General features: G+C 40.5%; 1 protein-coding gene across 1 annotated transcript in view; it reads right to left on the bottom strand.

The window, feature by feature from the left end:
* Positions 1 to 419: 419 nt before the first annotated feature.
* Positions 420 to 15,397, bottom strand: part of shisa6 (shisa family member 6) — a 91,600-nt gene continuing 76,622 nt past the window's right edge. The window contains exons 5-7 of the mRNA XM_008280455.1: positions 10,897 to 10,959; positions 7,678 to 7,806; positions 420 to 1,027 (exon numbers count right to left, since the gene is read on the bottom strand). Coding sequence (XP_008278677.1) covers positions 420 to 1,027; positions 7,678 to 7,806; positions 10,897 to 10,959 — 800 coding nt within the window. The remainder of the gene's footprint in view (positions 1,028 to 7,677; positions 7,807 to 10,896; positions 10,960 to 15,397) is intronic.

Genomic DNA, 15,397 nt, shown 5'->3' with positions numbered 1-15,397 from the left:
GCACCACTTGAAGTGCTTACATCAGTTAATGAGAATCTCTAAAGCTATAACAAGGACTGAAAATACAAATAGTAAATATAGTATATTTATATATTTATAAAGTTGATACAATTCTCTTCCAGTCCCATGTCCAGTTTAAAAAATATTTTCTTCACGTTGTCGACAACGTCCGACATGAAGGATCTTTGTGTCAATGCGCAAAGCCCTTATGATGCTCTAAGAGAGAAACGTCTTTGCCAGGGTGGATTTTAGTTACCCAAAATCTGGATGACACAGAAAGCTTGTGCTAAAAAGCAGGAAGAGTTTTTAATGTAGGAGGTTGTTTTGACAAGAAGACCAAACAGTTTTACCGAGGAGACTTGCTGATATTGTAGATTTCTGTAGATGTTCGTAGTTGTGTGTCAGGAATCTGTCCACTCTTAAACAGTTACCTCGTTCTTACTGGCAGTGCGGTATGTGTGGTGGTGGCCAGGAATGTACTGTAGGTGGTCCACCGTGTGTGTTCGTCGGGAAGCAAATGCCTGCCGCTTTGACGTGGTCACTTGGTGGTTGACCGTCAGCGTGTTGTAGGAGTCGTTAGAGGCACTGGGTTGCGAGTGCATCTTGGTCATCTTGTGGCGGTCCATGACAGGCGTGGTGGGCATCAGCATGTCGGCGTGAGACAGCGCTCGCGCCATGGCCTTCTCCCGGAACTTGTCGCGCCTCATCGCTGGGGACAGCAAGGGATCCTGGGAGTGCAGGCGGTCCGCTGAAAGTAGTTGCTCTTCTGAGAGGTGGCGACTGCTTCCATATGCTGCAGCTGCCATTACGCCGTACGAAGATAAGCCGTAGTCTCCACGTCGTGGCGTCCTGGGAGGAGACAGGACGTGGTCCTGGGACATGGCCCTCTGGACCCGACGGGGACGCTGCCGCTGCTGGTGGTGCTGCTGAGGTTCTGCATTTAGCTTCACCATGTGGGTTGGTCCCCGACCGCCAAAGTCAGGATGATGATGCTTCCTCGTGTAGTAGTCATCTATATCTTTATCACCTGGGGAGTTAGACAACAAAGGTATTCAGAGAGAGGTAGCACTATCAAGACTCATTGGCTTTGCTCTGAATGAATTCACTCCTGGATAACTGGGCTCTATTAGTCATATCTATCTTAGAAACTCTGTGCATTGCATTCTAAATAGGAATTCTTACATTTCCTAGAATAGCTCCACAATAGTTGGAGAAGCTGCATGTGGCATGAAAATCTTCTTTCCTGTTAGCTTTGACACTTACCCCAGTCAAACAAAATATAATTAATGCAACTCATGCGTGATCATGCAAGAGACTGGTCATGTCAAGTTTCGGTCAGACATGGAAGCATTGCTTCTCCAGTGGCTTTACATATTTCTAAAAGCCTTCAGAAAATCTCTCTAGCCAACCTTGTAACTTGATTCTCAGTTGGTAGTAGGCTCTAAACTGAGCACAATCACTACTTTCCTCGTTTTATGTGTTTTCATAGATCTAGAAGTTGCATGTGGCATTAAAACCTTTATTTCCCTGTTAAGTTTGCAACTTTTGCTTAATCAAATTAAGCATAGTTTTTGAAACTCATGCCAGAGCATACAAAAGGTTAAGGAAAAAGCTTTGAAATTAAGCATTTCTTCCCCAGTGGCTACATGTATTCCTCTGCCTCCAGAAAAAATCTCTGGCCAACCTTGTAACTTGACGCCCAACTGATAGCAGTAATCACTAGTTTCCCTTTGTTTTATGTGTTTTCATAGTGAGAGAGCACCTGCAGGCTGGACTAACACTGGCATTTAGCAGGCTCAACACAGCAGAGCTGAATGTATGCATCTGTGGATAAGTTTATTAGTCATGTCTCTTTCAGAAACTCGGTGCATTCTAAGACATTACTCCCACATTTCCTAGAATATCCCACAATAGTTTGGTTCATTTCAACATTTCAACATTGTTCTTTAAAGCAAATATAGTTTTTGCAACTCATGCAGGAGCCCAGTACTGTCAGGTGCTGGTCAGATTTTTTGAGGAAAAGACTACGAAACTAAACATTTCTTCTTCAGTGGCTTCATGTATTCCTGAAAGACTCCACAAAAACTCACCGGCCAACCTTGTATCTTGACACTCAGCTGGAACGAGACACCTTACTGAGTATAATCAATACTTCTCCTGTGTCGTAACTGTGTTTGTGTAGAACCTCATTACTGGAGAAGCCTAGTGTTTGGGAGGCTCAACACAGATGAGCCGTTGTACAGTGTATCTCTAGTGACATGAATAAATCAAACGGTCAAACATTCTGATCGGCTACAGTGTCAGGTTCAACTGTTCGCCTACAAGAACAGGAAAAAATGGACACCTATCCTCCCTCTGATAACACTGGCAGTAAGAAGTGATAATTGTAATCACCACAGCAGCTGAGAGTCTTGCTCAGACTGTTTTGAATTGTTTTGTCCTTTTGTTTCATGAAAAACAGGAAGCTCTCAGCAGTGCCCTTCAGCATGGAGAGGACTCATCAGCATGCCTCAGTTCTCAACAGTTCATGTGCTGATAGTGCCTGAATGATCAACCAGTCCTCTGCCACAAAGCAGGTCGCCACAGCGCCGTGAACACAAACTCCTAATGATAAAGTCAGTGCAGCAGTACGAACCACGGGCGGCTCTCAGCAGACCTCTACCTGTGTTTTGGCTGTGCTGGCACACAAGGGAAGGTTACCTAGGAAGCTCTCTGATTAACTATTGCAGCCGAGGGGTCGTTACCTCTGCAGTGGTTAATTATTGCAGAACATGGAGGTCGAATTGCCGCTTTAGGACTATACCACGCTTCACCGAGTTGTGGAGAAAAGGGATGATGGGAATTGTTTGTCTGGATACTTGTCTCTCTGGGAGAGATGTCATGCCTGGATGCAGAAGGTCACCTTATTGTCCCTCCGTAAGGGGTTTTCATGTCCACTGCTCTGTGCATTCTTAATGAAGGAGGCCCAACTCTGGCATGTGGCTTTGCGCTCCAGCATTTTTTCCCTGAAGGGTTGGTTTAGATGTGACATTATGGCAGAAAATGTCAACCAAACTCAACCAGAGGCAACAAGGATACAGACAATCAACAAGCCGTGGCCCATAGCTCCATTAATAGGCCAAACAGAAGTACCCAGTCACTGTGACAGATCTGGAGTGATTATACACTCAAATGGTAATTGGTTGCAATGTATTATGTCCTGCCATTATAGGAAAAAACACATGCCATATAATACCTATAATTCTCAAATACACACACACATGCGTGATTCAATTTAAAAAGCAATAAAAGGGAAAAACTTCTAAAGGCATGAAAACTGAACACTATATTTTTCTATATATAAGCACATACATACATGTATGTGTGTGTGTGTCATGTCGACACAGATTGGTTGGAGTAAGTGCTGAGGAAAAAACAATATTCTGAATTTATCATGACAGCATCAAACATGGAGCAGTGTTGGATTTCCATCAGCAGTAATCAGCATCAATCAGCAAATCAAACAGGAGCAGATTAGAAAACGGGGAGGCTTCTTGCTATTATATGATAAAATATGTGTATAAATCAGAAGGCAGGAGACCCTATTCTCTCTGCCATTGTTGTAAATGAAGGCGACAAATGCCTTCCTCTTCCTCTATAACTGCCTCCGCTGCCTTATGATTTAAGTCCCGCTTTTTACGAGTGTACACATGTTACACTGTTTACACTTTAAGTGACTGAAATGATTTAAGAAGGGCGAGGAATATTGCTCCATCTCGTCTCTGCGGCACTGATAAATGCAACACTTTACTATTAGCGTGATTGCGAGAGGCTGAAGGGTCCCAAACGTGAAACGGCGCAACAAACACAAGAAATTGCTAACAACGGCTAATTAAACCCCAGCTCCCACTTTGCTAGATTACATTCAATGCAGCCAGTGTATTTATGTGTCAGCTATTGATCACGGAAGACTGTAATCATATAATGCACTAACACTCGTGAAACTGGTGGAACATCAATTATAAAGTGATCTTTAGAGGTTTGGAGCGGGACTGGTAGAATTTAAAGGAGGGAAAGAAGCAATATCATTTAGGTTTTTGTTTTTTTTTCTTTTTTGGAAGGATTAAGGGTGGTTTGTTTGTTCTGAAAGGTGTTTTAATCCCTTTTAGGGTGATTAAGGTGAAAGACAACAGAGCCAAATAAGATTTGTTTCTCCTGCTTTTTGCTGCCTCCTTGGAGGAACTAAGAGGGTTATTTCAGAGCAGCATCCTCAGTCTCTGTCTCGTTGACATCGGTGAAGGACGGCGACTCCCTCACACACAAAGACACACACGCGCACATTTCAAATTGCAAATTTTAAATTGCAAATAAACGGGACTAATTTAATTTAGTAATCATCATCTCTCCAGATGGTTTAATTAAAAAAGCAACTAATTATATTACTTTTAGGCTTGTTTCCAAAGACCTCACTCATGCTTGAACCGATATATTTATTATTATTTTCTTGAAGGTCTTTCTTCAAGGGACGACTTTGCTTGCTGGTTTGACAAATTCTGCTGGGCTCCTGCCTCAAATTCGAAAAGCTCCTTTGTAGTTCAGCGTGATTCATCTCTGTGATTTTCTGTGTGTGTACAAGACTCCAGCAAGATAAGAGCAAAGCCCTGAGTTGATAAGGGAAAGAAGAGGCAAACATATAAAAGAAGAACGTTGAATGCGCTGAAAGGAGATTGCACTGATGCATGTTTTTCTATCACATAAGCACATAGTGAAAAAGGGGACCAATGACACATTTAAATGGCTTTTTCTCTCTTTCTATCTCTCCATGTAACTTCTCTTAAGATTAAAAGGATTGAATGGTTGCAATTTGAAAATCTGTTATTTTACATTCATTTTTTTACCAATAATGCTTTGAAAGGAAAGTACAGCACATGTATTCTGCATATGCATAAAGGACTCTGCAATGTTTTCATTGATACATCATATTAAACCCTGAGTAGTTTCTTGAGGTTCAAGGGAATTTAATATTTTTTTTTCTAGAAACATTTCCTCTCAACAAATCTGTTAGATGTGATAACTCACAACATAATACACCAGCATGCATGCAGTGTGTTTCCACTGTAGTGCTTGAATTACTCGACTGACAAATAGGCAACAGAGATGCATACATTCACGTCTGTTCACTTGGGTGCATTAAAAGAAACGCACATCTGAGAGCCGAGTCTTTAAGATAAAAGCTGGTTGGAGAAAAGTGTGCCTTTCATTTAAAGTTTTCACGCTCCGACGGGAGGAATCCAAGCAAACTGTGCCTCTCTCCGTTGATCTCATCGCTCTGTAGTAATTCAAAATGTTAAGCTTGTCTGAAAGCAGCTCATTTTAAAAAAACTGACAAATGAAAAATAGATGGTCCCAAGTGAAGGATCTGGAGTCTGAGCAAAAATGGTAGATTTTTTAAAAAAAGATTTACATTTTTTTTTTGTTCTTGGTTATTTAAAGGTTGTATTTGAACCAGGTTTGCAAAATCTTGGAGAGCTCCTGCTGAGTTTGAAACAGAAGAGAGATAAATACACCCAGAATTTTGATTTTTATAGATTTTGGCATCATTTAAACAGAATGTCCAAAAGAAAGAAATGGAGTTTTCTATTCAGGGTTTCACACAATCAGCATTACCGAACATCACACCCTTTGCTTCCATTACTGCTCTTTAACCTGTCTTTTACAAAGTGCACTCAATTTATCAACTAAATCTGAACCTGAATGCACAATAACTATATACTATCCTTCCCTTACTTTTTTAAAAAAAGAAACCTTAAATAGGACACAGGTACAACAGCTTATTTCACTTTTAAACGTTCTGCACTGTAAAGCTTGATTTATACTCCTGTGTTTAGTCTAAGCCGTAGCCGATACCAGTGACCTACACCTGAAGTGTTGCTGCAGTTTTACTGCCAAAATGCTAGTTAGCACTGGGGTTTCTGTGCCACTGTCGTAAATGTTGGAGTTCACACTAATAATGTTGAACAACAGTTGATCTTTACCAAAATGACTGCAAACCCGAAAAAACAGAAGACATCAGAACCAACTGAGTCTATATGCTGATTGGTAAAAAACAAGAAAACAGCATGTAGCTACTTCTGCAGGCTACTAGGTTTTCTCTTTTCATTGTGAGCAAGTAAGATGGCCTATCATATATGACATTTTGTTTGGCTGGAATGTTGTTTGCATGTAAACAAGACGTGTTACCACCAACCAGACCAGTCACAGTGATTGTGATCTGCTTTTCTGCAATGTGTAGTCACGGTTTATTGGAGGCGCATGTCATGTGACCATGCAAGTTACCATGCATGTAACATGCATGCATGCTACTGGTTACAAAGTCTTGCACAAAAATGTATGCTGCTGTTACATACCAGTGTTTTTGCAATTTATAATTAGCGCACCATTTTCATGCTAAAATCACGTATATCATCCATTTTGCTGTCACACCACAAATTTCAGTCCAGTTGATTGGTCCACACTAAACTACGACCAACAGTGTTCCAGCTCACAAAAACAAGTCAAATTAAAAGGCAACCAGCACAAAAAGGTCGGATAAGAAAGCACATTTCCCTTCTATTCTGAATGTTGGATAACAAATTCCTAACTGTGTGTTTATAATAAAATTAGGATGAAATTTGAAACCGGAAATCTGTCTACCTCCATAAGGTGCTTGATTTTTTTTTTTCTAATTTCAAACAGCCATCAGACCAAATAATTTATATGGATAACCTTTTGTGTCTCCAGAGTGTGCTCAGAAATTGGCAACGCTGCAGTCTTAATGGAATAATTTACAAGATAAACCTAAATTGGAAACGCTGCCTTCACATCAGTCATTCAAACGCCACACCTAAAACTTGCTTGATCAAGCTTTCATTTTCATCCCCCATGTCCTATTACACTGTGCTATATGTAAGCACTGTAAATTAATTGACTGTGATTGATGCTGTTCTGCACCACCCAGGTTTTTTCCTATAAAATATAATGTAGCTCAAGAGACTGTAATAAAAAAATTAAATCAATTATAGTACACCTGAATAATCCTGGGAAACATGCAACCAATCTAGAGAACACTACGCATGCACCGGTCAGGAGGTTCAAACAGCAGCATCCACTTCATCATCAAACTGAAAATGCCACGGCGAGGATAATGAACTGTAGTTTTGCTGAGACATTAAAGCACCATCGTGTCGGCGTATTGAAGCCATTCAGCTGGGGGAAAAAAGAAAAAAAAAACTGCTCTAAATATGTCATTAAGAGACATTAGCAACATGACATGGGCCGCAGATGGAGCCAAATTACACGCCAATTAGATGTCAGTCGATGAGCCGATAGATGAGTCGGGATTGAGTATGGAGGCTCCAAGCACGTCGTCATGCATTTTAAGAAGTTTATTCCCCTAAAAAGGTGAAAAAGTGAGAGGACTATGTGCATGATGAGCCACCAAAACATCTGGAGATACTTATCATGATGCGTGTCTCTGTAATGGACATGGAGATGTTTCATCAGGCCAGACGCAGTGAATGTGGCGACCCTTTAATGCACGGGGCATGAGGGTGACGTCATTCCTTTTTTTTTTTTTTTTTTTCTCAGTGCATCAGGCAAAACACGGCGATGGAGGACGAATGAAGGACCACCTACTTAATCTGTGCAGAGAGTATTTACTTAAGTCAGACTTGAGGGCCAGCTCGTAGGAGGGCGGCAGATGGCTCAGGTTCTGGAAGGATCTGGAAAGGGACAGGTCGTAGGGCTCCGTGGCCGAGGTCAGGATGTTGTTCATCCGCTGTGGTCTCTCTACAGGGGACAGGGGGAAGGAAGTGGTGCACTGCAGTCAGCACACAGTCAGTCAAAAAGATGGGTTATACACTGGGAGTCTTTATTGGAGGAGAGAAGGAAGCAGGGAGGGAAGGTGATGCAGTGGGGAAATGTGCTTTGAGAAAGACTACAGAGCATTCGGGTGGTGTTGGACACCCTCTGCTGGGCTCGCTTCCACTTTTGGAGAACAACGGACGGTTTTTCTTGGCGTATTCCCTCAAAAATGAACAGCATGTCAGAGAATTAGCTACAAGGCTGCAGGCAGGGAGCCACGTGAAGTAAATAAAGATGCACTCAGAGTAAACATAAAGCTCATCTTTTACTCATTATCTTCAACGAGACAAGTTTTCTTCCAGTCCAGCTGTATTTGCGACAAACAGCGAGTGCATCTGCTGAACAGGTGTTCGCTGTAGTTAGCTTGCAACACTCAGCGTACTGGGAGCTACTTTACCTAGCCTGATGTAAACCCTATAGAGTAACAGAAAAGCCCCGCTGTTTGTGTTAATTTACTCCAGATGCTCCTTTTTCTTCCATCCGTATGTTTTTTAAATTGAGTCATACAGTTTTTAAATATTATTTTCTTGTGCATATGTTTGTCCTAAATTGGCCTCCATTTACAGTTTTTTGTTGATCCTGTGTGCAAGTTGCAACATCACTGCTTTGTGTAAATCGCTGTAATAAACCAAAGAAGAAGCCAAAAACAAAACTTGATGTTTGCCAACCGATGAAAAAGCTTGAAAAAGTCAAAGAAAGTAAGAAAACTTTGGCCATCTACAAGACAGAAACAGAGAGAAGTCTTTAGAAATTTGTTTTCAATTGGGAAACTTGATACTGGTCATGTTCCGTGCCGTCTGGAGACAAAGACAATGATAGAAGTGGAAACAGCTAATTGGTTGCTACTTAAGAATTTATTCGAGAAAGTGGTTTCTACCTCCCATCATAAGCAACTGAAAAACCACCTCAAGCTACCATAGAAACATTTTTGCTAAATTTTCAGATTTCGCTGTTTCCGTCAATTTTTTTCAATATATTTTACAATGCGCTTTAATATACAGAATGGAAACAGAGTTTGTCTGAACACTAATTAAGGCACAAAAGTTGCATCAACAACCACCATCTGGGATAATGTGTTACCAAGCAAGACTTGTGATCCAGTCTGGTGTTTTTTCTTTACATTCCTGTTTAAACATTGGACTGAAACATACAAAGAAATCTATAAAAAGACGACACATGCTTTGATGAACTGACCAAGAAATTTCTGACATCATCTTGAAAATTCGGAAGCGATTATAGACGGCATTTTAGAAACTACACAATGTTCTCTCCAGCAGTAAGGCCAAACTAAACTCCTTGATTTCTGAAGGGCACTTTCTGGCTACTTCCCACCTGGGCATCTCAAGGTTATTGTTTACTGGTTGTTGACGAGTCGCAGCGTCGATGAAATGGACTCATCTGTCTTTGCCATTGTGAGTCAGCTGGAAACCGCATCTGTCAACTGCATCTAAGCAGCTCGAATGACAGTTCACCGTGGAACGCCTTCGACAGCTCGTTTTGGGAAATCAGTGATATGTATGACACCATTAAGGCTCCCTGCACTGTGCGGAGCTCCTGTGGCTTCAGTATTTGGGACGCCCAGTCATGGGTCAGGAGGCGCAGTGGGTGGGAAGGACTTGGATACGGGCAGGGACTCTGGTGCTGGATTTAAAAATAGGACTTGGGCGACTACTGCAGCAAGGAGGACAGGGACACAACACCAAGGAACATATGGTGTAGAGGGGAGACATTCACCGAGTCTAAAAGTGTGTGTTTGTGTGTGTGTGTGGGGGGAGGAGAGAGTCAGTTAGGTGGAGTGAAGGAGGAAAAATAATGCGTGAAGAAAAGATACTGCGATTGGACTAAAGGTCATGGATTGTAATGTAGCGGCGTGAAATTTTGTGACTGCAAAAAATACACAAGCGCTTAAACAAAAAAAAAAAAAAGGAAGGAAAAGGAGAATATAAATGACCCCCAGTGTGCAAGGAAGGAATCTTGATCTCTATTGTACATGATACATGTCGAAGAAAAGGGAATGGAAAAAAAAATACACATAAACACCATGTGTATGTGTATTACTTACCGTATCTCATTTGTCTGTGGGCTAACAAATCCAAGTGAGAAAGAAAGGATCAATGACAATCAATGTGCACATTATGTTTCAACCAAACCTTCCGAACTAGACGTTGCCCTTGGTCAAAGCCACTATTGCAAGAACGTTGCCAAAGGGTTAACATAAAACCAGCAACTTCTGAATTATGCATCGCAGCTACGATCCTCGTCAGACGCTAAATAGACTTCAAAAGTGCTGTTTGAAGAGTTTTATTTGGTTCTAAAAGTACTTTTGAAACCCATTTTTCCAGTGAAAAGCCGTCCTGTTTAAGAGGCAGACGAGCACAGGCAGGATGTGGACGGCAGTGCTCCATTAATGGAAAAAAAAGCTTGTATAATGACTCAATGACGATCTCTTAGCTTTAGCCTAAAACACTGACACAAAACATTGGCCTCGGCAGTTTTAAAACATCGCAGAGGGGATTTTTTGAAACAAAAAAAGTCCCGATTCCCTCTTTAATTATACGGTGTTTCATTTCACCGTCATTTAGATGCAGGACCATTTAGTAATTCGACGCTGAAAGCTGCTCCTCTTTCACAGAAAATCACATTTAGAAAAATAGATGGGATGCCATAACAGTAATTGGGTTTTCAATAACTTGAGCAAACTGCACAGATGATCCTTTGATTATCATGCACTTTTTGCTTTTCATTTTCTTAGAGGAATTCTCTATCAGCTTCTCACATTTTAATTTCCCCGTGAAAGATTTTGTCTTTGCAATCTGAAACAATCACAAGAACTGTTTGTCTTTTCTTTCACTCACAGACTGGCAATAATGCATATTATTATTGGAAAGCCAAGTCAGGTCAGTCGTCACACTCAAAACTTGCCTTTTCATTCTCATTCTGGGTTTACACAGTGAGTTTTACATCTCATGCAATGCCATGTCGGCAGTTAAGGACTACATTATGGTGTTTTCTTACCCAGTTTAGGCGTGAGCGCAGTCAGATCCAGGTGGCTATGCTGGTAGTCAAGGTGGTGGTTTCCTATTATAAGAAAAACAAAGAGAATTTCAATATGATGAATTCAAGCAACAGGGGGGAAAAAATCAGATATAACAGCAGCTGATGTCCTTTTGCATTTTGCATGTTGTTCACTCATATCATAAATAAATTGTTACTCCCAGTGGTATGTTGTCTCAAATCGTTTCTATTCTATGATAGTAACTTGGTGATTCATTGTGTTATGCTGTACTTTACCATCTAACTAGTAGCCACACTAATGACACGCTTCTAAGAGAGTAATGCTAGTTTAACTACTGTGGTTCAGGTATGTGATGGTACCAACCCGTCCCTCAAAGCTTCAACACCCTTGATACAGAACTTTAAGCCTTGATACAATTTAAACCAGCGAGTTGTTTAGAAAGTCACCTCATGTACATTTGTCATAAATGGGGAAATAAGGTATTGAGACCAAAACCGTTTAATGCACCAGGCTGGAAACATGTTTATTTTGGCTGTAATGTTGGCCATTTTAACATGGAGGTCCATGAGTATCAACTTGCATTTAAAGCGTTCCTCTAGTGGCCATTCAAGAAACTGCAGTGTTTCCATACTGGCTACATTTTTCAGTCCCAGATGTTGCTGCTTGAGTCCAGACTGAAACATCTCTCAACTATTGGTAATTTTGAAAAGATGTTCAGGGTCCCCAGTGGATAAATCCTAAGTATTTTTGGTTGGCATGACATTTGATATAGACATTCATGTCCTCCTCAAGATGAATAACATTGATAGTAACATTGTTGATTGCCTTTTTGTTTACTGCAATGTAAAGTCTTGCACCTGTAAAGAAAATACACAACCATGGCTAGATGTAGCAGAACTCAGAAATGTTTTTTTTGTTTAGTATAAAACGATTAGAATTCAACAAATCGTGATTATATCCTTCTGACAACAATGTAAATAAAAAACCTGAGTCGGTATGTATACCTCCCCGTGCTCACAGGTGGTACCAATACCGGTTAAAAATGTCGACTCTGCATATTACAGATATTTTATTATTTACACAAATAATTTGTTTCCAGACTTGTCTCCTGTCTGCTCAGTGTAAACACAGCCTGCAGTTCATCCCAATTCAACCAAAAAGTCTCTGAATTTTTGGCATGTGACTTTTGGTCACAGTTGTATCACTAATGGCTTTATGGTTGCCCTGAGAAACAGAGAATTTTTTATTTTTTCCCCCCACAGAATCTAGTTAGAGCCAACAGTCAATTGTTATCATGCTGCAACATGCTGAACTGAGATGCTGAACTTGTTAAACACTCTACATGTGCCGAGCATCAGCATGTTAACATTTAATTTTGACCACCCTTTTTCAAACTCCTCTTGCTCCTCTTCTTTATAAATACACCGGCTGTTCGGTTATCGGTGTGTTTTGGAAGGAGGTGAAACGGGATGTGATTGGGTTCCCACAGATTAATGAGTCAATCACCCAAAAGAAGCTGCTTGCAGTTAGTGCTGCTGTAGATCTGCAGATATTGTGCTGTATAGATAACCTTGTCTCGCCTTGACAGTCCTCACACTTTGTGCATTATCTAGATAGTATGTCACCGTGGGGAAGTGGGGGAAAGCTGACCCTTAAATAATGTCCCTTTATGAGTTCTGCCCAACAGGCTCTGCTATAATACTGTCTGACAAATGCTGTCCTGTATTTCAGAGCATCAGTCGGCTTTTTCAGCCACTCAAGTCAGCGTTTGCCATTTCCCCAGATATGAGAGCTTTGATTTGTTCAGCGTCTCAAGTGAGCAGTAAACTGCCAATGCTCACTTATGAGAGGGAGTGTTTCTTCCATTTGACAGAATCCACAATCTACCTCAGCTTTACCAAAATGATTGATTGTAGCCTATTTACACGAGAACATGGAAGCAGCTCCACCTCATGGTGATCCATCTGTTTGATGTTGCGCTAATATCGTTATGTAGCAGCAACATCTTCTGAGGCCTCCATCACTGAGCAGCGATGGGAGTTCAAATAATTCCAGAGAAGGAAAATATTGCCTTTATTCAATTAGGTTTTTGTGAACAGCATACAAAGTGTGGATATGTGATTGTTGTACCTTATTTACATTTAAATATGCTCATCTATCATCCAATAGGAGTACTAAAGACAGTAAAAACCACTGCTCTGATAGCTTAAAACGATTTGTATGAGCGTTTTAAAAGGCTTTGAACTGACGACAGGGGGTTGAGTTGTGCTTTGTTAAAGATCAGTGCCTGTATGTCAATGATGCCGCTTTCCCAGCGGGTGGATGTGACATTTCTGTCAAATGTTATTTGACTTTTGCTAATATCCAGACTTAAATGTGGTGTTGCTGGGACTCCTTTTCAGTCCAGACTGAAAATGATATTTGGGAATGCAAAGACTTCTCCAGCTAAATGGTTTTATTGCGTAATTATAAAACAAGTCTTTGGTCCGTTCTCCCTGCAGCTGTATGTAGTCTGCTTTCCAATAACACAGGTTTGATCAAGGGACCAATTATAGCAGCTCCAGAAAACTCTGCTAAATTACCCTGCTATGGACTTGAAAAGAAAGCAGCTTTGCACCAAATAAATAACAGCCTTTTACTATCTGTGTAGCTGCTTTTTTTCCCCCCACAGCGGAGAGACGAACTGCAACATAAATTTCACACATTAAAATGTACCACAAGTGTTTAAACAAGGTTCAAAAGTTTATCACCCTGCGAGGATGGGTTTTCTTTGAGGTAATCTTCGGTTCAGGGCTCAGATGTGTGTGATCCAATTATCCCCTTTATGTGCCTGTATTTGAATGTTATTGGTAGTATTGTGCAGAAAATGTGGCACTTAACTGAACACACATTGTTAAAAAATAGTTTGTTCATGTGGAAGGTGAATTTGAAATAAAAAAATGGGGTCTCAGAGCTCAGTGATGTAGCCAGGCATGAGCCAGTGAGCAATCCCAACATAAAGCAATCAGAGGCAGCACATTCACAGTAAATACAGTTATTTCTAAGGCTGGAGTGTTTATTCCTTTAGTTCTGTTTGGTCAGTGGCAAACAATGTCATCTGAGCTCAAGCTGCAGCAAAATGCTTAAAATTGTATCTGTGTCCTCAAGTAAACTGAGAACTGAAGGATCTCACAACATGCTTTGAGTTTTGGGGGGATGAAAAACGAAATTATTGCCATCTGATGCACATATTTAACCATTTCTTCATTCGCTTTGAACAGCGAGGAGAAGAAAATTACACCAACAGAGAGTAAGAGAGACAACTACATCGTGTAAAGTTGAGATCACAGGTGGAAGAAGCTGATTTTTTTTCTCTTCAAAAATCTTTCACAAGAACCTCAAACTCAGCAGGATGACATGTTTCCAAACCTCTTCAGGCAATGCAATCTATTGCAACAGTAACGGTCTTTTTCCACTGTTCATCGCTTTACATTTGCACTTACCAAGAAGGTTTGATGCTAGTCTTTATAAAGTGTGTTTTACTCAATCAGGTATGGCAAAACAGATACACAAAAATGTATAAATCATTTACACGAAAGAAAGAAAACGTGCATCAGTGCTGCAGGGTTCAAGAGCCTCGGTGATGTTGGGCGATAAGGTCACAGTTCATCCCAAATGTGTTAGACGGGGTTGAGGTAAGGACTGTGTGCAGGAAAAGTCAAGTTCTTCCAGGGCAAACTGGAAAAAACTGTTTATTTGCAGACCTGGCTTTGTGCACAGGGGCACAGTCATATCGAAACAGGAAAGTTCAAAACACAAACTGTTCCGACAAAGCTGGAAGAAAACCACTGAGCCAAAGAATGCTTTGCTGAAACTATAGAGTGTTATCTGATGTAAGAAGAGCCCCAGACTAAAGGTATAATAATACAATAAAGAAGAGAATACAGATTTAAAAAACAAAAACTCTTTCAGAAGTTAAAAAGTAAAGGTAAACAAATATTTATGGACACAAACATGTATAAAATACTAAAACAGAAGTAAAATAGGAAGCCTGCAATTCATTGTGTGTTCACTCATCGCTTATTAGTTTTCCCTTCTCTTATGTATATTGTCTGATGATGATGTTTTAAGTGTTTAATTAAATTTGGTATTAATATCATACAGCTACACCTGAGTGACTTCCTATTACGTATCATTTCTATTACAACTTTATTAGGAATAATAACATTAACTGTTAATACTTCATTCTGTCTTTATTGTCTGCTTGGCTAATGCGTACAAAACCTCATGTTTTTGTTGTTTCACACTGTTGGGCACAACTATAGCCAAGGTTGGATGTTATTACATTGTATCGACGTTTTGCCGCTGCCCGGTACTCTACGTGATTTATATACTGTCTAATGCATTTTCACTTCCACAACGTCCTTTTGCTGTCTTACTGTACGATGTTTGCAGTTCTTGCCAAAAAACTGTAGATGAAAATTAGCCAGCTGGCTAACGCTGGCACATTTGCAAAAAAAA

This window comes from Stegastes partitus, unplaced genomic scaffold (assembly GCF_000690725.1).
Source record: "Stegastes partitus isolate 25-593 unplaced genomic scaffold, Stegastes_partitus-1.0.2 Scaffold195, whole genome shotgun sequence".
Taxonomy (NCBI): Eukaryota; Metazoa; Chordata; class Actinopteri; family Pomacentridae; genus Stegastes; species Stegastes partitus.
This window is presented reverse-complemented; position numbering and strand designations above follow the sequence as displayed.